At 40.6% G+C, this 25527-nt stretch overlaps 3 protein-coding genes across 12 annotated transcripts in view; 1 reads left to right on the top strand and 2 right to left on the bottom strand.

Moving 5' to 3' along the window:
- Positions 1 to 1011: 1011 nt before the first annotated feature.
- Positions 1012 to 9872, bottom strand: LOC124183996 (coatomer subunit alpha). Its single transcript, XM_046573271.1, has 5 exons — positions 9669 to 9872; positions 3836 to 5060; positions 2760 to 3707; positions 1517 to 2674; positions 1012 to 1437 (listed from the first exon to the last, which is right to left on the bottom strand). The coding sequence occupies exons 1-5, from the start codon at positions 9746 to 9748 to the stop codon at positions 1201 to 1203; spliced, it is 3648 nt and encodes a 1215-aa protein (XP_046429227.1). The 5' UTR covers positions 9749 to 9872; the 3' UTR covers positions 1012 to 1200.
- Positions 7227 to 8728, top strand: LOC124183997. Its single transcript, XM_046573272.1, has 2 exons — positions 7227 to 7333; positions 7422 to 8728. Exons 1-2 carry the CDS (start codon positions 7301 to 7303, stop codon positions 8532 to 8534), a joined length of 1146 nt encoding a protein of 381 aa, XP_046429228.1. The 5' UTR covers positions 7227 to 7300; the 3' UTR covers positions 8535 to 8728.
- A 979-nt stretch (positions 9873 to 10851) lies between the features above and the next one.
- LOC124184045 (IQ motif and SEC7 domain-containing protein 1) overlaps positions 10852 to 25527 on the bottom strand; it is a 48360-nt gene continuing 33684 nt past the window's right edge. For 7 of the 10 annotated variants that reach the window (XM_046573382.1, XM_046573390.1, XM_046573386.1 and 4 more), the window contains 6 exons: positions 19343 to 19681; positions 17279 to 18233; positions 16841 to 17211; positions 15920 to 16575; positions 15187 to 15528; positions 10852 to 15084 (listed from right to left, as the gene is read on the bottom strand). In XM_046573382.1, coding sequence (XP_046429338.1) covers positions 14804 to 15084; positions 15187 to 15528; positions 15920 to 16575; positions 16841 to 17211; positions 17279 to 18233; positions 19343 to 19681 — 2944 coding nt within the window. In that variant the 3' untranslated portion in view covers positions 10852 to 14803. Of the gene's footprint in view, positions 15085 to 15186; positions 15529 to 15919; positions 16576 to 16840; positions 17212 to 17278; positions 18234 to 19342; positions 19682 to 19861; positions 19882 to 19952; positions 20110 to 25527 lie in introns of those variants that run through there. The other 3 variants (XM_046573388.1, XM_046573392.1, XM_046573391.1) reach the window with 3 other exon arrangements.

The following is a 25527-nucleotide window of genomic DNA, read 5'->3' as shown; positions in this document are numbered from 1 at the left end:
GATGCTAACTTCCCGATTATTTGAGGTGTGTTCCTAAACTACGGACTTTCGGACCCCTGGTATCGTTCGCTAATCGTTTTTACCGCTCGCTTGCACTTGTCCAATATACGTTCACGATATAACATACCGTTGACGAAAGAGTCTTTCAGCGACAGTTAATACGTTTACGTATGTATGTACCGTGCAAGTTTTATTTTGTCCGTTTACGCACCCTGAGAGAATTCACTAAGGCGTTTATGTATGTACTTTTTAGAATATCATACCTAGGGTTACGCCACTGGCACTAAACCATACCTATAATTCAGTAGCTGTTCGTGCGTTACGCCAATGCGGTAGATGCAAGAATTCTTGCAGCGGCTATGTGGCGGTAATTCGTTACTTATGTATTCGAATATTCATAGCACCATTTTCAGTGTACTTTATTCATAGTCAGTTCTGTAAATATGGCCGCATTAGGTATCACGGAAGATCAAAAAGAATAGGTACTTAATCTTAGTGGATTTGAGCCAAGACTGGCCAAGATATTGAGGATACAGGCGCTAACGACCTGAGAATGCAGGCTAAATATGCGCACCATGGTTTTCGAAAGTGGAAAAGTAGTAGCAGGATTCAGAGTGGTAAATTGAACCTCTGTTGTTTTAGAATATCGTAGTAAAATTTTTTGAACCGTGTCACAACAGTTTGCTTTCAATTTGGCTCCCTTAATTCCACCACAATTATAAGAATAAGTCTGATTTTTTTTTTCAAGTGACCAAACGGATTTACATACTTATGAACAATTAATTGTTCAAAGATCCCAGATTCCAAAGAAATCACTTACAATTAGCTGCATATGACAGAACCTAGTTGGATAAGACTGCGTTGAGCAGACATGTGCCACACGACTTCTGCAATGTTGTTACCACTCTTAGTTGCAATATAGCAACTGTTTGAACTTGAAAAGAAAACTAATCATAACTCTTTACATCAATTGATGTTCTAATCAGAATTTTTCGCCAATTATAAGACATATTTTTTTATACAAATTTAGATTTATTACTTAAAAGTATATGATGTCGTAACTGCAACGACCCATTGTTTACTGATTAGTGACAGTATCTAAAACTTAAACAATACCTTCATACATATATTTTTATACAATCGCTACAAATAAATGCACCTTGACGGCTGAATTATTTTAATGTGTAAAGCAGTAGCATCTTATCGGAATTGCAAGGGACTTATCCTGAGTCCAATAGTTTCTTTTCCAACCAGAGCTACCTCGCAGACTGTGCAGATAGTTTCTTTGAATTGAGGTTGATAGCTGGCCCCACAAAGTGAGCATTTGATTTCGGGTTTGCCTCTATAAATTGGAGTGTAAGTACCCGCACATAGAGTAAATGGATTGTGCTCGTCGTATAACAGCTGGTGTTCATCGACTGGATTTTTGTCACATGCCTAAATGAGAAAACGAAAATCAATACAAATGTAAGTTCAAGAATTCTGCTTGATCGCAAAAAGTCAGAGCGAACGTTACCTGTAGTATTTTCCTAGCTTGCTGTGCAACCTCTGCCCTTGGACCAAGTTCCAATAATCTTCTAGCAAATGAAGCTGCAGTTTTATAATTCTTTAGTTTGAAGAACATATTTACAGCCGTTCGTAGAGTTAGAATTTGATGAACAGGCTGCAAATTGCAGTGTGTAAAGTAAGCAGCCATCTCGCATAGTCGTTTCTGTTCTGCCAAAGTGCTTTTGGGTAAAGTTTTTCTAGTAGTTTCCATTTTGAGACCAAGAATATACTCTCTACAGATTTGTATTAGCTGTTGAGATTCTGCAATATCTTGTCTTGTATCAACAACCAGAAGTGGAACACTGAGCAAAATGTGTTGTAGTTTTTCAACTGCTTCAGTGAATTTTCCACCTGTGGTCAACTGGTAGCAGACTTGTAATCTCTGCACAAGATCAGTCAATCTCAAGCCAACAGCTGGTAAGCCGTTTTTGACGTTCGCCTCTTTCCAATTTCTTTGTGGATAGCCGTAAAGTGATGGTATACTGGGAAGGCTTGAGTATGAGGTGCGTGCTCGTGCAAATGTACTCAAAAATATTGACTCATAAGCTTGAAACTCGACGACTCCAACTTGATCGTGTAGTAATCTGAAGGCAGATTCAAAGGAACCAGCTAAGATGTGGTCAGATACCAGCTGAGAATTATTGACCCAGTGTTGGGTTGGGGGAATTCCTTTTGTTGGTGGAGAATAGTAGCCGTCTTCAGAAGATGGTGTCGCTGCCTCTAATTCTGGTGGCAATTCTAGATCTTCATCGCCAACGTCCCAGCCAGCCCCTTCTTCGGTATCGCCTACAATTTCCGTATCTCCACCCTCTTCGTCATCCATGCCCAACTCGTCGTCATTACCCCATCCTTCAACCGGCCCAGAGTCATCTTCTGGTGCCAGAGCAGCGGCTACTTGAGTCTTACCACGAGACATCATTGCACCCTCGAAGAAACCTTTGGAAACTGTCAATAATGGCCAATTGTTCTCGGCTTGTTGAGTAGGAATTGGAGGCTGGAGATATACTGCTCCCCGTTCGAGGTCCTCCAATTCTTCTTTCATTGATTCATACTGCAAGTCGTCCTCCTCACTAGCGATTCCGTGAATTTTTTCTGTTACATACGCGAGTGACGTCTGACCAGAGTTCTGAAACGTTGAATAAGATTATTACATGAAACCATAATTAATCTGAGTAACACTGATTTCATACTGTCATATGAACTTTACCAACCTTCAATATTTTTGCTCTTTCATAAATATCTCCCAAAAGTAAACTTCCTTGGTATTGACCAGAAACATCTTTCCTAATTTCTGCTATTTTTGTCATCTTTCTTAATTTGTCCAAATTTCCAGTAATCAAGTACAAAAATGCAAGCTTTTCGAAGTTCTTTGTTCTCTGGTAACACATCTCTACAACCTGATGATTGCCCTGAAGTAGAGCAGCTTGAGCTAAGCTTTCCCAACAACTCTTCTGATCCAAAGTTCTTGCCGCCTCTAGGGCGACCTCAATGTTACCGCACTCCAAGGCAAGTCCAAATCTGGTTTTCTCATCTTTCACAAAGTGGAGAGCAACTTCTGGATACCCTTTCTGCTGTAGATAGGCGATTATCGATTGACCAACCAAATTCGCTGTACGAACCATGTGCAAGACTTCTTCGTACTTTCTGTTTATCAACGCTAATTTAAATTTGTACTCTGTGGGGTCGATATTCAATATTCTTGGCCTGCATTCGCGGTCTAGACAAAATACTTGGTTTCCTTTTACGCGAGTAACGTAGATTGGTAAGTCTAGAGTACGAATAATTCCGTGATCGCCATTGTTAATAGCGTATTTTATGTGATTACTCGTAGTGTAAATAAATATTCCAGAGTCATCCCAGGAACCAGATTTCACTCTGGTATTCTCGTGAATCGAACATATTGATTCCAAACGACGATTACAGATGTTCACCGTGTGCTTAGCTAATAGTGCAACATGTGACATATCGTTTGACCATACGACGTAACGACACTTCGAGATCTTCACTTCTGCTAGTGTTCTCTTCTGTTGAACATCAAAGAGTATGACTTGTTCAGCGTCCCTTAACAAGAGCATCCCTGTTCCAGCATAAAAAATCTCGTCGCAATTTGGAATTTGCACCTTTTTTGTCACCTCGTTTTTGAGGTTTTTAATGACCAACTGAAAATTTAAGAAATTATTTGTCATTTCTGCTGCTGGAAATTACATTCATACGTAATCCAATTCTTGAGACTGCTATAATCAGACGAGAAATATGAAAAAAAAATCAAGTCAAAATTGGGACTCACAGAATACCCCCTATCCAGGACTGCAAATCTGTTTCTTGCTACCCATATCGCTGTCACGCCTGAGGCTCTCTTAGCATCGGGGTCGCTATTGGAGTCACCATCCTTAGGAATCATGTACAAGTCATAAGTGCTGTTTTCAACGTTCAGCGCAGACCTCGTACAGATCAGAACAGCATTTTCAGCCTGGTTGTAGGACATACTGTAAGCCGGCACCTTGCCACCCCCACGGATCTGCATTACCGAGCTATCCTTCGATGTGTTGAAATCTAATTTCCTAAGAAAACGGTCTTTCACATAGAACAACAGATTGCCGTAGACGGCATAAGCCGGACGCTCTCTTTCGAGCTTGAAAATAGTCATTCCGGAATCATGTCCAGCCGCGAATAAGTTGAGAGTTGGGTGCGCGGCCAGAACCCAAAATCGTTCATGTTCTCTCCTGAAGGTGTGAAGGCAGGCTCGCTTGGTCATGTCCCAGACCCGAATACTCTTGTCTTCGGAGTTTGACAGAATCAATTCTTGCCGCGGATGGAAGAGTACACAAGATACGTTGTAGTAGTGGCCTCTGCAAGTGTCGACTTCCCAAGCTTTGGCATCATTCATTCGCCACATTTTAATTTGACGATCATCCGCCCCTGAAGCGATTAGCGGTAAGGTCGGGTGAAAGCATGCCCAGTTTACGCCGCGATCGTGCCCCTCAAGGACATGTTTTACAACGGCATCAGCTTGCCCAAACAAATCTGTCGCTCCAGGGTTCTTCAAATGATCTTCTAGCCCGCCCGGTCCCGGGGCTACGCTTTTCTTACGCAATCCGGAAATGTCCCAGACTCTTACCGTCTGGTCGAGAGATGCCGAGACGATAATGTCCTCCGAAGGGTGGAATTGCGCACACATCACATAGTGGTTATGACCTGTTAATACGCATATACACGTTCTACTCTGCCAATTCCAAATCCGTATCGTCTGGTCGTCAGATGCGCTGAGAATCCATGGATATTCATGATGGAACATTGTTGTCCTTATGTAATCAAGGTGACCCAAGAGGGTGAATATGCAGCGGCGCTGTTTATAGTTCCATACTTTGATCTTGTAGTCATCACCACCTGAGACGAACAGTGGTTGCTGATTGTGGAAGCAGATACCTCGGACTGGACCGTCGTGCTCGTCGAACTTATCCAGCAGGGTGCACATGCGGTAGTCCCAGAGTTGGATAATGCCATTATGTAAACTAGAACATGAAAAATTGGTACGAAATACCTTTTACAAAATCATCCCCAGACCAACAAGTTCATTTACAGAAAAAGACAGTAGGTTCAAAATTCTCGAGGACTAACATTAAACTTTCTACTTCTTACGTTCATCGAAACGCGGTTCCCTAATTCACGCATTTTGCAAAATGAGATGAATTGTTATGTAATTATCAAACCTTTTGTAACAATGTATAATAGTAATTGATGATACAATTCTGCATAAATTCAGCGTACTCAGTGTATCGTGCGATCGGTACGCTCAAATCCGGAAGGAGATTATCAAGTAAGGATACAAATAGACAGACGATACACGATTGACTGTTACTCGCGATTACGAGAGTGGGAATTGGTTCGATCGAGAGCTATATCTCTTCGCCACATAGTTACTCACAATTATGACTTCATAATATTCACCTAAAGGCGGTATAGTCAATCAACTACACTTGATCAATTATCAACTTTAAAAACATCGCGCAAGGCCCCGTTCTTTTCAAATCATGAGCAGGAGACAGGCCAGTTGGTTACAAAATTGTTCCGACAGGAAAGGTCACAAGCCTCCGATCCATATAACATAGAGATAGTGGCTGTAACGCTGCAATATCCTATCTCAATCGTTGGAGTAGGCGTGGTAGCCCGATTGCTCAACGCAGCAGCGGTGGATACAGGAGTTGCTCGGATAATGATTCAAGATCCTAGCGAGCGTATCCTGCTTTTACGCGCAATGCACCGTTCTCAAAAGTTTAGGGAGGGGTGCGGATGAGATGGATGTTGATCGCGAAAAACGAGCATGGAAAGTATCTTTTAATTTCGGAAATTGAAACAGTGATAAGCGAATTGATCAAAGTAGTCGTAAACTCAGTTCTAGAAACGATTTCAACATCCAATTTTACTAGTCGGGCGGACTACGATATGCTATAATAAATGTATATACCGTCCTTGCCAAAAGGCGTGCCACTTTCTGAGCATCGTAACATCGCACACCTTCATTAAACAACTTTTTCTTCCAATGTTTTTTGTTTTTTTGCAGCGCGACAAGGAATTCACGAGTGCACTGTCAGTATGATGTAATTTGGAACGTCTCACGAATGGGTGCAATGCGAGAATAGAAAGTTAATTTTCGGGTATTTTTGTTTTCATTTTCTTTAACTCTTCAAAAGTTGACAATAGCAGAATTCTGCTGCCTCTAAAGATCGATCTTAGTAATCGTTTCTGTGCACGACTATCTTAAGTGTCTAAACGAGCAAGGCCGTTAAAATTGCTGAGCAGAACACAGTGCATCTCTCTACTGCATCGTGCAAAAATAATTTAAATCGAAGTTATAACGAATTCAATAATTATTTTGCAACCTTTCTACACTGACCGATCATTAAAATTCTCAAGGCTCTGGACCAACTTCAAGGTTTGTCTTTTGCCACGAATTAAAAGAATAGTGCGAGAGAAAGGGAACTCGTCACAGGAGATAATAATTTCAGGTTACACCCACTCAGTGTCGCGGAAAAAGTTTCTTTATACTTGTTGCACAGCGAAATCATGAGGCCGAAAAGAATCGGACGATATGCAGGCAGTCGGTTATAACATCGAGACGTGTCTTTGAACTCGGTTCGAAGAGGCAGCTGAAAAACTATTTACTGAGTAGAGTCAACGACTCGTGAAATAATTTACATGACTAGACGCTAAAAAATCTTAGCGGTACTTGTCCTAGGTGTGAAGAGCCGTGCTGGTATAACTACCTAGGTTAAATTTCTTCATCAACGATGCATCAACCTTACAAAGTGATCATTCATTATTTCTGATCAAGAATTTATGATGATGAGTGTAAAGAATGATATTCGATAAAAAGGGATAAGTCGATTCTTCCTAGTGTCTGTCATTAGCATTAAAACCGCTTTCTTGAAAATGTAAAAGTAAAGTATACGTCTGATGCACGACAATTTGTTAGTGCAGTCGACGCACTGGGTGAGTCAGTGAATATATGGATCAGGATTTTACATTGTTCGGTTTGTTCGTCGAGTAACGGCGAAGAAACAAACTGTACCCTCGGGCCATACGGAGGAACCGGGTCAGAGGCTTGACGACAAGAGTTTTCTGGTAAGTATTGTTGGTGGGGTGTTTGCTCGTGATCCTAACGGAGTTTATATAGATTACGTCGTCTCCGACAAGACTGGCAGTCTTTAGGAGTTCTTCGATCAGTGCAGTAGTGTTGATTAACTTCAACAAGATGTCGGCTATCTGGTACTCCCCTTTGTGCTTAGTAAGTACCAAATTTCTTTGATGTTTATCGCGCCGACGGCCATGACTCTTCTTTCACTTTCCTAATTAATTTTTAATTTCTCACGCAGGTTCTAATATACGTCGGATCAGCGCTCGGTACCTTCCAGTTTCCGTACCCGCAATTTCATGCTCCTCTGTCGCTCACCCCGCATCTCATTTACAGTTCGCCGGTCGGCGGAAATGTTGATTTTGCGGGTTACTCGTACTTCACAAAGGACTTCGCTGGCGGGCAAACCGAAGTCGTTTTTGTCACTGGGCCGGAATCGGATGTCAAAATGAACAATGAAGTCAGTGCTATGCGCGATCAGCTGAGTTCGATGCCATTTATCAAGGCTCCAGCCTCCAACCTTGGCAATACTGAAGATGACAAGAAGGTGAAAGTCGCGGAAATGAACAAAGAAACAACAACGGCCGTGCCACTTGTCCCGGTTGATACGATAGAAACTTCTACGCCCGTCCCGAAGGATGATGCGTTGTCTCCAGTCATGAACCCGACGGAAGGCACGAAGCAAGACCAACCAGATGAGGTGTTCATCCCGGAAAAGGGTGTCGGGTTCCAAGCGCCTTACCCTATCCTGAGACTGCGAGGTTTCAATTCCTATTATCCTCAGTTATCGTCCGGATTCTCTAGCTATGGGCCGTCGAATTACTTTGGATCTCAGTACGAGCCGTTCTACAACCAGTACAGCTCTTACCAGGGTCTCTATAATCCATTGTACCCGACATTTGAGGAATACTACAATCCGCTATTTCCGTCGTTGCATCAAAACCCGATCTTCACACCATCGGTGAACAATTACATCTCCGGGGAGTCCGAGGAAAGCATGCCAGAGGATTTGAAAGAAATTCAAGATATGATTCCGTTGAAGGTCGGCCAGAGTTCCGGAACCGGCGAGAAGGTTGAGAGTACTTCGGAGCAGTCTGCCACAAGTGACGTGAGTTCGGGAACAACCGAAGAAGATTCGTCCAAGGATTCAGTCACCGTTACCGATCAAGCAATGTCCGCAAAGCTATCTGAATTACCAACGTCTACTGAGCAGTTGACAGAAAAATCCGCAGAAAGTTCTACAGAGTCGACTACAATCTCCGCGGAAACATCATCGCCTTCAAGCTCGACTGCAACCGAATCTGTGGAACCAACTACTCCCGCGGTTGTTAGCGATTCCATGGCTGTTGCTTGATTAATATAACCATCGGAATTTAAGTTAAATTCACTGTTCAAGGCAGTAGGAGACGGCTTAGATAGCCTTGAGAAGTTCAGATATTTCTTTTTTAGGCAGTCTAACTATGAAATAGCCCTTTCCGTGTCTTAAATGTAACTTATCACATTGACGTGTATATATTGGGATTGAATCGAATAAAAAATTATAATTTACTTTTTTCTTTTGTACATCAAGACTGCCACGTTTGCTTTATTTCGTTGAAAGATTTCCACACCAATGCATCCTCTTTCAATCCGTTGAAGCCAATTTTGGGCGACCTATTTCTAGGGAACGGATTGTTTCAATTTTTCGAGAAGTAGTCTATTGTGTAAACTACAAACCGCCAGTAAGCCATTTCAAATTATCTACTATAGAAAGTAAAAGACACTGTTGGGCGGTCGCTTTCGCGTTCTCCCTAAGTCCCTATTAATGGAGCCACGAGACATGCTAGATAAATAGGTGCGCTAAAATATTTGTCTGATAACAATTCGTTAAGAATTTCCGAGTTATCAATAAATTGTATTCCGAAATGTACTCGCACGACCGTCATCATCATTTTACAATTGTTGATCAATTCTGTTAGAGACACAAATGCGGTCAACTTTCGGAATGTGCCGCTAGTATTCGAAAATTGGTAGCGGAATTAAAAAACACGAATCAGGTGATTCGTAGGTCAGTAAGTAGATTGTTTTTTTTTTGTATTTAAAGTTTGGTTAAAAATGTGACAGAGTTGTCTTTGAATACGTAAAATTTTAATACTGGCAAGGAAAAATTGAATCTGTCTAGTAAACAAAACGGCAATTACTAAGTATTTGTATACAAACCCTAATCGACCGAGCGCTTATTATCTCAAGGAAGGTTAAGTTTTTTAGCATTGTAGGTTATGTCAAAAATTGATGACGTGTCTGTCCGTCTGCTGTGGAATCACTTCAATTACGTCGGCATTGTAAGACACCCGGTCAATTGGTTGGATATTGAATGTTGCGTCTTGAACTGAGACCAACGTTCGGTGACGATTAACATCCAATTTCTTACGTATAGAAATTACTAAGTGAAATTTGCTCTAAGCCTTTGCCATCCGAGAAGACGGCATGTACGTGAAATATATCTCACCTAACAAGGATCCAGGGCCTCTTAGGATGAAAAGACAAGCCCTTGACGCGGGCGGATTTCGTTTCGAACTTTGTCAACATTTCGTAGGTTTTTTCTGGAATTCTATCACAATCGCATTATCGACAGCAAGATACACCTAGCGATACACCTAGACACGTCACTAGCAAACTTGACAGTATGGCTGCTGATGGCTGTTACCCAAGCTGTTACTGACGCCCATAAGCATTGGTCGGTTTACGATCATAGACAAACATGCTCATGCTGCAAAACGATGCGTGCAGAGGCACGCTACCTAGCGGAGTTTCGTAGAACTAGTCAGACCGCATGCTTACACATGCGTTGACTGATATATAGGTATATTCAAATTTCGAGGGTGCATCGCTCTTCAAGGAATTCAGAAAAGTTACTCATATCCTGAAAACCGTCAAAAAAGTGTGGTTTTTCGACACGTCTTACTTATATTTCCATATTTCCTGCATTTCAGGGGCCAAAAAGCGCACAGCTGAGATACTTTGCGCAATTCCAGGAAGAATGAAGAGTGAAATGAACTATCGTAAAACTGTTCTCACGCAATATTAAGGTCGCTAGCTGAGAACTAGAAATTACAATAATTTTGTAAATAAAAGAAGCTGTCACGATCAGCTGGGCGCTCGGCAACACGTTCCTTGGTTCGCATGGTCGCGACAACTCGACGCGAGAGCATTTTTTAACCCACTGAACTATAATTTCAGTGTTTGAATCCTTTCGATTTGTTTGTTTATTTAATATAGGAAGAAAAAAAAGGGCGAGTTTGCTCGGTCGGTAAGAGTAGGACTACTAAATGACCTTAAGTCCGTAGTTTCTAGTTATGGAGGATTATGGACGCAACTGAAACCGATAGAGAAAGACAGCTATGTATTCCGTCTCACTCACTGTTTTAATGAAACTGACTACATATGATCTGCATTTTCCACTTGATAGTTAAAAATCAGGACCGCCAATTGCTACTGCAATTGCCTATAAAAATTTTATACCGTCCACACTAACCTGATGAGCTCTCTGTTTGGTCATTCTAGCGCTATAAAGTACCTACAGTATCAAGAATGTAGGTTGAAATATATGTAATATCTTTACTTATTATTAGAAGGGTAATTGACGAGATGGTTCATACGTATTGCAATAATTGTAAATACGACGAATGGCATGCTTGGCGGGATATTGTAAAGTATATTTGAATACAATGGAATAACGTCACCACACACTGTAACATACGTGCTATAAATTATCAAACTTACTGCACACGCGGTCACTGCAAATGTTGCATGGCCAACGCGACAGTAATAAGCTTGACGTCACAAAGTTCACGTATTTATAATATTTAATTTCATAATATGTACAGTTTATTATTTTACATGATGCTTGCCTTAAATTACAATAATGACACGTGCAACGCGCGCCTATTATCGCTTCCAAAACTTTAAACCACGGATAAATTCATGTATTGTCGATTTTACAGTGTGCTCTCGCGTTCCGTATACAGTCTATAATCTATTTGGTAAATATTATAAGATATTTCAATTACACCACTTATATATTAAACGATGAAACATGATATGATGTAAGCACAATATTATTTGCTATTTCGTTACCCTGCGAAGGTATACATCTGTTCTTGATTTCCGAAAGTAATGATTTCCTGACACGTTTACATTATATGCATTCAAATGCCTTCAACAATAATAACATAATATAATATATGTGGTTGTTATCATGAATAAGTTTATTTCGTAAATTCTGTCTACTCTTTTGTCCCATATTTACTTTTTAATAATGGGACCACGAGTATTACGAATACTTGCTGAATTTCTACTCAATGAATTGCTTGAAGTAAGAAAAAGAGGGGAAGAAACAGAGAAAGAGAGAGAGAGAGAGAGAGGGAGAGATAGGTGGCGAAATCACCTGTATGTATTAAATTTGTACCAGGCAGTCTTTTGTATTACCATTCACTCGGTAATACATATAGGTATGTATATTCTGATTGTAATATTCAGTTGACCAAACTGCGAACATTTTGTAATTGCTATTAGTTTAGAATTTTTTCAAGATTGTTTCACTGTATATGCATATATTTGCAAAATCTTTCAACAGTTTTGGCGATAATTTATTTCTTTTTAATCATACGAAACTTTTTTTAGACTACGATCAGGTTGTGTTGCAGTGTATAAGATATAATGATGACGGATAGTTAATATACATATAGATTTTAAGACGTGTAATTATACTGCATTATTGATATACATAATACTATAAATAGTAAATAATTTTAATTATGCGATGTTTCGTTATTGCTGTTAATTAATGCGGTAACTGTTCAATAATTTTTGGAATAATTTGAATAAGATTTATTCCTAAGCTATTTAAAAACTCGTTCTCATAGATTCTATAATCGAAGAAAGTGTTTCGTCGATAAGAATCGTCGACAGGAAGTTTTTGTAATAACTACATATATTATTTATATACATTTATTATATTATACCATAACGACGATATTAATGTTCTTTTTTCATTAAGTATTTATTAACACAATTTTTATTAAAAATACATCTACTATTGGTTTTTTTTTTATACAATGACACAATAACACAGAGAAAAAGATAAAGGAATTTTTTTTTATATGCTTCCTAATCGTAGGTACACACTATCGACAATCAATTGCTTTTCTTTTATTAACCGCAAGCCTTTTCCACAATAGTCACTCATATGACCATCTGACCTGCATATTACGTGCACAAAAAAAAAAAAAAACATTAGAAATTACGACGTTTATCTAGTATAATATAGCTACATTCAACTACTACAATAAATAAATTTTACTACAAGCATACATATTGTGCCGATTAATAAAATAGTCGTCGTGAAAAAGGCTCACCTACATAATCGCCATTGCTACAGAGACACTTGCTAAAATCACCGTCGATACAAGAAGTATGAGTGCAAGATAAGATTTCAGCGGTATACCTCCATTTTAATACGTGGTTTAATTTATTTAACTTATAATCAAACATATTGTTTCATCAATCAAACGCTTATACTTTGTACGAAGTTTGCATTTCTCATTTCATTCTATTTTATTGTCTATTCGACAGGATGGGCCGCGGTTTAACCGTTGAAATTTAATATTCCGATGGTCGAAGTGAAAAAGATCCAGCTGTATGATAAATAATTCGCAGTGCACCTTGCGCATCATAAGGCGCATGAGATTGCTCCGTTTTCCTTACTAAGATGAATATAATAAATACCTATCAACGCCATATTTCCCGATAATTTTGATAGTAATTATCTCTGTTCTTAGATAAAGTATACAAGAGACTGTGTTTACGTGACAGACTAGAGATCACTATTACGGTCGTGTAGTTCGTCATTCGAGAGTCAAACTATTTCGAATAACTGTAATTTCAATTTGCATTATTTTTTTTTTTTTCAACAAATCGCGACCGTTATTTGTCACCGATCGTTGTTAGCGACAATTTCGTTCGACATCTTCAAAATTTACATACTTGCGTTTAATTTTCGATTTTCATTATCTAATACTCGGCGTTTAATTACGTGGATATTGTTATCAATTAATTAATAACCGCTTTACTGCATTTGTATTTATATTCAAATATTTTTATATACATGACAATTATTCGAATCACTACTTGAACGGTAATTAAATTTACCTCACGTAATTAAATTTTTACAGGGATTTAAAAAATATTCTAGACTTATTACAGATATTATATATATGTATACTGGATGCGAATGATAATTATACTAGTTGAAATGAAGTTGATATATTTACATATCAATAGGTACTCTTTTTATTTTATTTTACTATTCCGATCAACATAATGGAAGTATGCATGGATATTGTGCAAATGTTCGCATGGTTGTAACAAGTCGCGTGAATTCTTCCAATAATGCTTCGATTTACAAAGTTTAGAAAAGAATGAAAATAAATCATTTCTTTTTTTACATTACATGTGATATATCTCAAGTTGGAAATAAAAATTCTAATACAATAATAACAGTTTATAAATAAAGATAAAATCTATTACGTACGATATAAATTTATTTTTCTATTCTTTGTTATAATTTTTACCGCTGTTCCAAAAGTACCTTTTTACAGTCCGCAGCTATAGCTACACAATACATATACAATTCAACGCGTTCTACAAGCTGTAGGCTGATTTCTAAAACGGTTGTTACTTACGTGGATATTTTCATTCATTTTTCGTTACATATTAATGAAAATTTACAATTTCTGATACAATTTTTGTAAGGATTCAGTCAGTTCACGTGTGTTATCGAATTAACGAGACTCATCACGCATGTATGCAGTATACGCGTACTTAATCAGTTTCCTTCCATTAATATTCTGTTTTCAAATTTTTGTATGTACATAAATTTATCCAACCATTCTTCGAAAATTATTTAAATTAATTTAGTTTTTTTTACGAGGATACTCCCAGATTCGATCCTGCCAAATCACGAAAATAAAGTGCGTCGTCGCTACCTCTTCAAATCACATCACATGCAAAAACTTTAATTGGCAAATGTATTATTAGATGCCACTGTAATCATCCAACCTGAGCTCACTGTCAAATTAGCACGTCGATTTAACGTACAGCTGACAAATACGAATTGAACTAACGTCATGGGTTGGATTATTTTCAGGTTTACTTTGCTTAATTTTTCAAAATTTTTTTTTTCAAAAACTGTCATGGTCAACGCAAGAATAATATAAAGCAAAAAATATCTGACCTGATTAAAATCATAAATAAGCCTTTGGTTGATTATTGTGGAAGAACAGAATCAGACTCATCGAAAAATAATGTCTTGGTGCATTTTTGGTCTGCCATGATGTATCGGTGACAGAAAGACAAGAACATGACCTGTAGTAGAATTCTTCAGTCTCCACAAGTTAATACTAAATTGATCCCACGGAGAGGTGTGAACCTCTGATCTGATTATTTTCTCTCCGATTATTCTGAACACACAGAAGATGTATTTGTCGTGTTGAGTATAAGTGTTGGAACGAGCCTCGACTCCTGCTTTTAGCAAGTGATGTGTTTTCAAAAGTACGATCCTTTGATAGGACAAAGATCCAAGGTTCATACTTCGGTAGTACGACTGTATGGCCCAGTATCTTCAGATCTCGACGGTTTGCGTTCGCGTTTGGCGAAAAGACCTCCTAGAAAAGATGGCTGCTGAGCCAAACCCTTAGCACCCCCAGGGATAGTTGCCCCTGGGTGAACAGGATGATGCGCTTGCACCGGATTTTGATTCTTTACGCCCTGGCTCATCGAGCTGGCTGAAGTAGATTGAAAAGAAATAGACATACCGCTATCCAGCGAGCCAACGCTTCCACGCCGTTGTGGTTTCTCTCCTGCAACTGTGTCAATTGGCGGTTGTTAAAAATTGATCATTTAACGTTCGCTCGTTTTGTGCAGTCTTTGACAGGGACATGATGAATGTGACAAAATTGATAACTCACACTGCTCGTGGATATCCAATAGTGAATTACTCAGCGCGGACCTCTTCAGCTGCGTATCAAGATCCACCGCCTCAGTTCTTTCCGTGCAAGTTCCGGGACAGGGACAAACCTCGACGTCCGCAACGCCGGAGTCTCGATTTTCGGCGCTGCCTCTCGCCCCGCGGCTGCTTTTCTGCCTTTCCAGTTCCGTCTCGATCCTCAGTGTCTCCATCTCGTCCATTTCACTGATCGACTCCCTCAAGTCCTCTGCAAACTTGCAGCGGTCGTGTTCGTTTCTCGCGTTGAACGTCACGAGCACCTTACCGTCGACGCGTTGGGACAATCTTATCCCGTAAGGATAATCTGATTTACAAACAATGTGAAAGGATCAGTCAGATTCAATTCACTCCGCTACTATCAGAAAACGGATTACAGTCGATTCTTTCAATAGGGCCACTTCTACTAAAAAGAGCTCAGCAGCTTCCACGACTATTCCAGTTGACCAAAGCGTAGCCGCAATTTTGCCAGATACTCTCGCAATAGGGCGGCAACAAAAGTGAAATGTTGGAAGAAATAGCGAAACTGTTATGGACTTTTGGCGGCCGTATTGCGAGCGTCTCAGTTCAAAGCGCTATAAACGCAGGCCCAGCTCGTCGGTGGGAGTATACTAATTCTAGAAATATCCTCCCCTACACCCCCATGACTAGCCCTATTGAGAGAATCGACTGCATTGACGAATGAATAAAATACTCACGTGCAACTTCGAACAAAGTAACGACCATACCGCAGAGTGGGAAACTCTGTCTGAATGTGTAAGTGACGCTGCTCTTCTTCTTGCTCAATATCTTCGTCACAACGAGGAGATCGTTGAAGAGGAATACTTCTCTCTGATGAACGCCAGGTCTTTCCTTCTTGTGGATATCCGGTATTTCGTACAGCCTACAGTAGCACACGAGTCTACGATGCGGCAGAGCCATGTTTGGTTTTTTGCCAACGATCGTTGCCTGGACCTTCATCACTTGAGTAACATGGTCCGAACCAGGTTTGAACTCGTTGGCCTTAACTCTCTCGTATATCCCAACGAGTATGTCCCGGTCGATATCTCCGCAGTCATCTATCCCCCGTAGATTTTTTATGAAATCATCGAGTCTCATCCTTCGCTCGGGTTTCAAGTTTGGCGTGTGCAAATCGGTGTTCAGCATTATTATCGCAAACGCTAATACAAAGACCGTATCCGGCGAGCGTAGACGAGCGACTACGTCAGGGTTGCACTGACAGTACCGTTGGCTGTACACTTCCATCAGACGTTCGATTTTCTGTGCCTCGCCGGGCATGCGGAAATATGCTTGGAATTTACGAAGGGCTACGTCGACCTGCATACCCGACAGGTCCAGTTCGTGAGAGAAGCACCTGAAATCACAATTGAGATGCTTAAAGTAAAACAAGAGAAATTCTTATCCTTTGGATGTAAGACCGTTGTTTTCAAATGCGCACCGAAGTTAGTAGACGGTGAGCAAAGACAATATTTAACCAGATTATGACGTCGAGCATGAGGCTCGGTGTAAATAATTGACTCCGCGGTGATTACGCAAATTAGTCCGCTGCCGTTCAACATTTGTGTAAATAGACGCGTCTCAAGAGGTTGCGGAAAGGCGAAATGTTATCAGGTACGTACTCTAGAACAGCCATGTTGAACGAATTCTGGAGGTTTCCAAGATACTCCCCGATCATTTGTTTGGACAATCCTTTCCTGCTGATCAGAAACCTGGCGACACCTTGGGGACTGTTTTCCAAAAAGCCTCGTCTGATTAGGTAGCTGATACCCCGCTCCGGTTTTTTGTTAAACAAATTCAGCCCCACTCTGTACTGGCGTTTTCTGACAGTCTCCGAAACTTTATAACTTGTTTGCGGTGGTGCTTCCGTATCATCCATCAATGGGAGCTGGTAGCCGGAGCTGGCGTGCGAATGACTTAGTTCTTTTATGCTGCTCATCGGACCGCTGCTCTCTGTTATGTGTCCGCATTCTTGGTGTTCGGGTGAACTCGACTGAAATGAGATAAAGAGAAAATTGGTAAACCCGAATAAGCCCCGGGAGACTTCACAGAAAACTTACGATTCCTTTGTGTTTCCATATCGGCGAACCTCTGTGAGCGTCACCCTCGGAACTTTCGCAATTTGTCGAGTCGCTCCCAGAGCTTTGGACAGAGCTCAGACTTCCATTCTCAACACTCTTGCTGAGCCCGTTATGTCTACCCTCCATAGACCTGGAAGTTATCGATGACGTTCTCTTCGGGACTTCCGGCGGTACTTTTTTCCCCGAATTCCTGACTCTGCTCCCGGATCCTGGCTGGGAACTGTTGCCCCATGACTGAGGCGGCGGGGCCTGAAGGTTCTGCGGGGTCGACGGAGACGTGCACGGAGTTCTATGCATATCTCTAGGTGGCGTCTCCTGTCTCAAGCCGCACAGGGCTTCTTGAGGGTTGTAGTAATGGATGCTAGACCCGCTACCCTGGGAACTCGAGTCCCAACACGGACTCGGAGGAGGTTGTTGATGTCTTACGCAAGGGCTAGGCATCAGCGAAGGCGTGTGACGGCCAAGTTGATGCACGTTGTGACTGTTCTGATGCAAGTTGTGGTTATTCTGATGGTGCCCTACGGCCGGGGACTGAGTGGGACCAGCTTGGATCTCGCAGCGGCCACTCTGACTTCTCGGTATATGAGCGGACGATTGAGAATTGTCGATGTGCCTTCTTTCCCTCAACGACATACTTCTGATGGGCATTGGTCGATTGTTTGCCGATTGGACTTGCTGTATGTATATCTGACTGTGGTAAGCGACTCTCTCATTCTCCATCGCGCTTCCTGGTCTCTCAGCTGTCTCCTGCAGACGTCTGCTGAGTCGTTTTTCTGCTTTGGCCATTGCTGTGATCGCCGCGAATTTCTTCAGCAGTGTATACCTGCGGAACGCTCGCTGGATTGTCAGAGCTGCGTTTCTAGCTTTTACACCGCCGTATTTTCGCTCCAGCATTTCAATCTGCTTGTCTAGCAGGTCTTGGGAGAGCTCGTACCTGCTCGACAGACACGAGATTATTTGTTATTGATGACATAATAATCAAAATCACTTTATACTCTCGTGAAAACGAGGAGGGATTCGTTGGCGAGTTGTACATTCGTAAGATAAATATTCACATGCACGGAACGTCAGGTAAAACATTCATTTTTAACGGATATGAAGAAACGGTCTCTTGATTGTTGAGGCAAACATAACAACTTCGAGTTTGTGAATTAATATCTTATTCTTATTCCAGTTTATTTCTGCCGTGACAATGATGCCGAAAAATCTGATTCCAGTTTCTCTCACAGCTGACAATTAGCGGGTCTAGTTTGAACGCGAGAAGTGCGACAGGAGACTGACTTTGAGATAATGAAATGTTACGTCCAACTGTGATGCAGATAAACGCAAGTAAGAACACATGACATTTGGTGATAACGATAACTTTTGAACAAAATAATTACGTATAAAAAACAAAAAAAAAAAAAAAATTAAATTTTGCAATGGTTTACTAATAAAAAGAAAAAAGGTAACGCACACCAGACTAACAGACGAATAAAATTACATTCGTCCAAGGACTGTGCATCGAACCACTAATAATTACTTAAAAACCCGCTACAGCTCGTCGAGCTCACGCTGACGTCGAACTAATTACTGCTTACGTAGCAATGTGGTTGTTAAAATTTGTGCAAATATTTTTTTCTCGAGTTCGCAACTGTGCGAGAGTAAATGCAAAACATTACGGTAAGTGAAATCACGGTAAAATGCAGTCTCGAGCGATTTACTACAGTGCCGTTCAATAATTAAAAATCACACGTTTATTGTGGAATTTGTAACGGCAATCCTAACTTTTGACGGGAAAAAAGTTTGCGCCAGCATTCTGAACGAGTTCAATCTACACAGGCATACATTTCGAGGAATTTAAAATTAGATCTGAAAGCCTTTCCCCCGTATTCCCTGTTGTTTTGAAACTATGATAGAATGATTAATGCTTCAGGTGGGATCTCGTGTTCGTGTGAAGTCAACCATCTGACGCGCGTTGCCATACGAGTATCTTCTTATACTTTCAAATGTGAAGTTGAAGGAAACAGTTGATCAAGGTTTGATATGGCGAGTTAAACTTACGGGTTTTGAAGTCTGCAACGCTTGAGAACGTCGCCATTTCTGACGGAGCCCTTTTTATGCAGTGGCTGCTGGTAAGATGACTGAGGTTGCCCACCATAGCCTTGGACCATAGCACCATAGCTTTGTGGTTGCGAGTATCCAGCGTGTGGAAATGCTTGGGTCGTTGATGCCGGGTACGACGTGTGAATATAATTCTGGCCCTGGATGTACGACTGTCCTGTGATGTACGAAGTAGAGAGCGCCGACTGACTTCCGGTAGAATACATCCCGTGGGAACCCGCACCATGAACTTGCCCAAGACTGGTGCTGTGCGATGGCCTATCCATTTTTTGTGGAAAACTGTAACATCGGAAACAGGTATTGCAGGTTAACCAATGAAAGTCCGAATCACAAACGAACGTGAATTGGCAAATGATCAGATCACGCATCTGCACAATTCATGACGGAGGAAATTTTCTTCTCGACTGAGAAATTAAATGTCAAAACAAGGTGCAAGCATGTCAGTGCTTGCCCAGGTACTTCATTTGAAGCGGCTTAAAGGTGTATGGGTCTTTGTAAGAACATTGTCGACCCTCTTTCCCTCGATTTCCCGTTGGTTTTACGAAGCTACCTTTTCCTCGCAACCTAGGCTCCGTTCCTCGAAGTCTAAGTAATGCCTTAACCTTTCCTGGTCAGGAAATATCATCATCCGTTCAGTTTGTGAAAAATGATGGCGCATTCGAATCCATTTTCGTCTACGACGAACGAGGCTCTCTTCCCGTCACGTTTTCAAAGGATAGAGGCATGAAGGTGGCTGAAGATGAGAACAAAGGAATAAAGCTGCCAGGCTTTTAGTACAGAGTACAGAGCCTTTGTTCGCCGCGAATTACAAGGAGGGTAATGAAAAAAAAAGATCGATTTCCCAAGGCTACATCGCTTATTCCTTTTCACGATCAAATTCCACTCTTTTCCCAGCTTATATTTTTGGTCTGATAAGCAAGGTATCCCAGGTCGATCTCTCCGATTTAATTTCTTTTGTAATATGTAATAGGAAATTAAAAACTAAGCGACGCGAATTTTTTTCATCTGCAATTAAACGATTTAAAGGCGTGACACCACCCTCCTAAGTAAGGCATGTGGAGGGGCGATTTGGCAGTTTCAACCACAAAAAAATAACACTTTTTAACCAATCCAACTGGAAAAGTTTTCTCACAACCAGAAATGAAAAATGTAATTTTCTCAATTGAGAGAGAACAAAAAAAACTGCCCAATCACCCCTTAACGTGCGTAATTTTGGAGGGTGGTTTCCCCCCTTAAAGTGTTTAATGGTATATAAAAAAAATTCGCCTTGTTCAATTTTTAGTCTACTTTAACATATTACAAAAGAAATCAAATCGGAGAGATCGACCTGAGATACTTTCCTTGTGAGTACAACATGGCAAACGTGTACTGGTAGCAATATTACGATGCATAGATAACAATCTGGATAAAAATTTCATTGTCAAACTTTGGAAAACAAAAGTGACGCACGAGAAAAGGATAATGCCTGAGTTTTGCCTTCACTAGGAAAAGTACAAGTATTAGATACTTGTGACGTGTGATTGAAGTACGTGGCATAAAAAAAAAGCTTGAAGCCTAGTGCAACATCAGTTTTTGTGCGAGATAAGAAACGCCTGTCGAGAGACACGACTCTGTACAATTTGAACATAGTACTAGCTCATATTGTTATCGCTTTACATAGATATAACACATGTGACAATGAGTAAGCGATATGAGATACCCGGAATGAGTTATGTAAGGAGGATATCGCGTAAACTTTTAAATGTTGCAAAAGTGAATGAAATTCTTCGCATGGAAAAATTTAGACATGTGATCGCCGCGGGTTTTTCAATTGTGAACTTGCTATCGACAGGACGTGAGATTTCTGTATTAACTTGTCTGCTCTGGAGCTTTAATATCCGTTTCAAGTGATTGCCGAACGCAATTTCCTGCCGATGCTACGTTTCCGGCGCAACACGCGTGTCTGCTGGTGTCGTGAATAATTGACTATATTAATTGATAAGAGAATTTACGGCTGTGTATGTATATGTTATATTTATGACATACCCAACAAGAAATCCGGATACACAAATGATCATCTTGTAAGCTGACGTAAGGGTCACCGAAAACAAGAAAAACCAAGTCAACGACGATAGTCCTGTGAGAGTAGTACACTCGGAAATAATTATCAACACTTGTTTAAAAACGCGCTTGAATTATAAAACCATTTCATGTCCTTTGACAACACACGGTAGTTTATATTCTTCTATAATATTATTAGGACGTATGTATATTGAAAATAAGTGAAGAAAAGTTTTCACGAAGATTCTTAAGGTACCGGTGATGGCCCATCCGTAGGACTCAACTTCTGGCGGTTGACTGAAGAAGGCCAACAGCGCCGCAGCTGTCTTTAGAGAGGGCCCTTGAAGGGCATGGCAGGAGCACAAATGCTCGAGAGAAGGCGCCGGTGGTAAAGGTATGGATGCAATGGTATAACACATGCTTGTCAGCAGGTAGTTGCACCGAAAAAGGGGACTCGGTTCGTGCCATACAATCATCTAGTTTTATACCGAATATACGAGACGCATGGTATTTCAATGCTGAAATGAATTTATAACCAACTCGGTGTGTGACAATGTGTTATAAGTACATTACAGTATCTCACTCTGTAAGTATGCGTAAAAAAAATGTGCCGGTAAAATTTTGGATGTTGAGCTTCCAAGTTCCAATTTATTAGCGGATAAATTAAAGTAGGTGGGCTTGAGATCAGCGCACAAGAATAACTCTTGAACTCTGTTTTGATGAGCACTTTTAGCGGACATGGTATCCGTTACATATGCGTAACTCTATGTATATACATCGCTTAGTGGGCGCGATATCAATTCGTATTATATATAAACTTTGGGGCGTTGCTTTACATCTTAAGAATTAACTTGCAATTGATCGTGATACGTGCTTGAAAATAAGTAAACGTTGTACCGTTGCTCGAGGTTTTTCAATTAAAGCTCGTTATAAGCGATAACTTTGAAAGTATTTCAGATAATTTTTAGACCAGTTTGCAGTTTAAAAGGTTTTTTGACGAAGTGAATCCGGACTTGAAGTTGAAAGACCGAGGTGCCCGGAACAGAACATCTGCCGGCTGGGTGTTTGTGTCTCGTGGCACGTTTCCTAGGCTTCTTTACTTGGTCTCTGATCCCTCTTCCTTCTTTTTTCTCGTCCCCGCCATCTCAACCTCAGGAGCACATGCTCTCTCAGATCGCACCTGGCTCGAGATTTTCACGGAAATGTATCGTGAAGCTCTGATCGTCGAGAGGGACCGCAGACGAGAATGAAAATAAAATGAATATATTGATCATCACAGGCAGATGTTTTGGAAGGATAGTCCAGCACCTGCGCTTTGGTTATTACATGTATTATACAATCAGACTTCTCAGCGTTACTGCAACAGTGAACCGTGAACCTTACCGTAAATTAGGGTGCAATTAACGTCTAACCTAAATGAGTTTTTAAGTACAAATCGATTTGCGAGATAATTTACTTCTTGTACGTGTAAGGTAGCGAGTATGTATTATACTTATAAATATACCGTTTTAACACCGTTGCAGTAGAAAAGAACACGCATCGAAAAATTAACAGCAGCCTAGGAATAATGCGGGTATGTATTTTTACGAATACACTTCTGACTAAACGTAAGTATAAAATACTTATCCCGTATTCTCCACGGACCTTCCCAACTTACGACAAATCTGAAACCCTGGGTCGGGTAATCCTCTTACAAATTGGGTCCGTGAAGAGTACAATAGATCTTTAAACCCTCGCAAGACCTCCTAGTTTCTGAACAACGAAGGAAGATATGTTTACGTACCTATCTATAAAATATCGCCGATCTTCTTTTGCATTTTCGAATAACTTTCGGTCCTGCAGGATTATCGTTACGGAATCCTTGTTGTGTTATTTTCTATTCTCAGCTCCGTTCTGATGGCTAATGTTTTTTTAGGCTGACAATATATTCCAAGGGCTTAACTTTGCGGTCATCTTTTATTTTTATACGGTTTTACTCACACTTCCTTTCTGGATTTTTACACTACTTATGTATAATTATGTAGACGCATACCTGTCAATTCTTGGTAATAGACGACACATTCAAGAGATTACGAACATCATTTAATTTAATTTCAGTAATTAAGGTATCCCCGTAACGACAAAATCATTGGCTCGATGCATGTATTCGTTGCCGAACTCATTCCCTTCTTATCTTTGCTTTTTATATTCATCAAGTCATCGTGGAAAAAAACTTGAATTACAGTGTTTTATCAACTCATAATTATGCCGTCAAAATTGAGCCATTTAATTCGTTGAATGGATGTTTCAGGATCGACTGAATTTACCTCGTCATACGAAACATTGATTGCAATAGATGCAGTCTGTTCTTTCACGCGCTGTGCAGTTACGAAGATTCGTGTCCATAGTCTATGGTGGGGATAAAAAACATCTGCCGAGCGTATAGCACGTGTCGAACACTCTGCCCCTCCTATGGCTGCCTAGGCGGCAGCACAGAAGTGACTCATCACATCGCGGCACACGCGCGGACGATAACCAGATGATGGTAGTAAGAACAAGCCGCAAGACACTCGACTCGATTCGGCCCTTGGATAGAAAAAACAAGTTTGAGTCGTAAACCGAAATAGGTTGAACGTTAATACCTTTATTTGTGAATTTGTAAACTGGGAAATACAACTTCCATACTTCCGTGTCGACGAACAAAATGGATTGCCATTTTGTCTCTCCGGATAATAGGGCAGACGTAAATTCGAAAGGGCAATGAAACCAAACAGTTTATCAACTTATCCCCGAATTCTTTGCGCTTTTCGTTGGTACTATTTCGATCCAGTGTCACTAACAAAGCGCCGCGAATACGTAAAGCTCTTGAAAATCCTCGAGACGGATCCTCAGACTATGTGACTTCAGGTTTGAAGTGGCTCACCTGGTACTTAGACACGCGCCGCAGAAGCCAGCTATGGTATCATATTCACTGTGTTTTTAATTCTACACGTACCTATGATACCACCACGCGCGTTCTTGGTACACGAGGTGTTATTGAAATAAAGGATGCTCGTCAAGTGCACAACCGGATATGGAAACATCTGTTAATCAGCATGAGAGTCCAGATATTGGAAAACGCAACGTCGATATTAAAGTTGCCATCTTTGCCGGGGATTTTGGTCTCCAATCTCGTGTAACAGTCCGGAATAGATTCGAAATATCCTCAAATACTCGACTGGATATGTACCGAATCAGTACTCCATGATATCCTAAAACATCGTTTTTCTACTGTAACTTCCATGACCTTGGTCCCCGTTGTCGCCCCTGTGGGTTTTCAATCGGAACGGAGTTTTTCATGATATTCTAAGCACGCGTAGACCTTGATTCCGTCGATTGGCAAGAAACAAAGTTAATTCAAGGACATTGGGGTCGGATGTTGTTGCCAATCAAGTCAGAAACTTCCAATTGCCGTAATAACCCGACTTCTACAATGCTTCTTTCAAGATTAAAATAACACTAAGTATTCACATAATAACTCCAATTACCTACACTTTGCCAGTTTGATGTGTCCGAGAAACATGAATTCATACCTTGTTTCGCACATAAAGTGGCTCGAATGTTTCTGGCTGCTCGATTCCAGCCAGTTTTCTTAACTGGATAGATGGCTTCATCCAGTAACACTATTTACAACTTTGATAAATGGTTATGTAGACATACATTTGCGGATATGGGAATCATTTTACGAGGTTGTAAAACATGCCTCTGCGCACAGAAGTGTACCCCATACTTGTATGTAGTGAGTTAAGGCATAACTCCATCTGTTATTTTTAATTTCTTCAATGAACGATACTAAAGTCAGCGATTCAACGCCCGTTGACGAACCGAAAAATCCACTTGCATCGTCGATTCGTTGAAGAAAATATATTCGACATTTGACGTCATCCGACATTAGTTTTATGTCGTAGCACAGAGAATGTTCGCAACTTACGATTAGCCGTAGCATCGTATAAACCAACTCAGTGAACGAAATAATGCAATGAATAATATCTGACACGCGATACGTCTCCACTGACACGTGACGTCTTGTTGTGCCACTTACTATTTGATATGGCTATAGAGTCAGG

Source organism: Neodiprion fabricii, chromosome 5, assembly GCF_021155785.1.
Source record: "Neodiprion fabricii isolate iyNeoFabr1 chromosome 5, iyNeoFabr1.1, whole genome shotgun sequence".
Taxonomy (NCBI): Eukaryota; Metazoa; Arthropoda; class Insecta; order Hymenoptera; family Diprionidae; genus Neodiprion; species Neodiprion fabricii.
This window is presented reverse-complemented; position numbering and strand designations above follow the sequence as displayed.

Coding starts and splice junctions, on each gene's coding strand:
- LOC124183997 (XM_046573272.1), top strand. CDS start 7,301: ATGTCGGCTATCTGGTACTCCCCTTTGTGCTTA. Junction 7,334..7,421: donor GGTACTCCCCTTTGTGCTTA/GTAAGTACCAAA, acceptor TTTCTCACGCAG/GTTCTAATATACGTCGGATC.
- LOC124183996 (XM_046573271.1), bottom strand. CDS start 9,748: ATGTTGACAAAGTTCGAAACGAAATCCGCCCGCGTCAAGGGCTTGTCT. Junction 3,708..3,835: donor TCCTGGATAGGGGGTATTCT/GTGAGTCCCAAT, acceptor TTAAATTTTCAG/TTGGTCATTAAAAACCTCAA. Junction 1,438..1,516: donor AAGCTAGGAAAATACTACAG/GTAACGTTCGCT, acceptor TTTCTCATTTAG/GCATGTGACAAAAATCCAGT.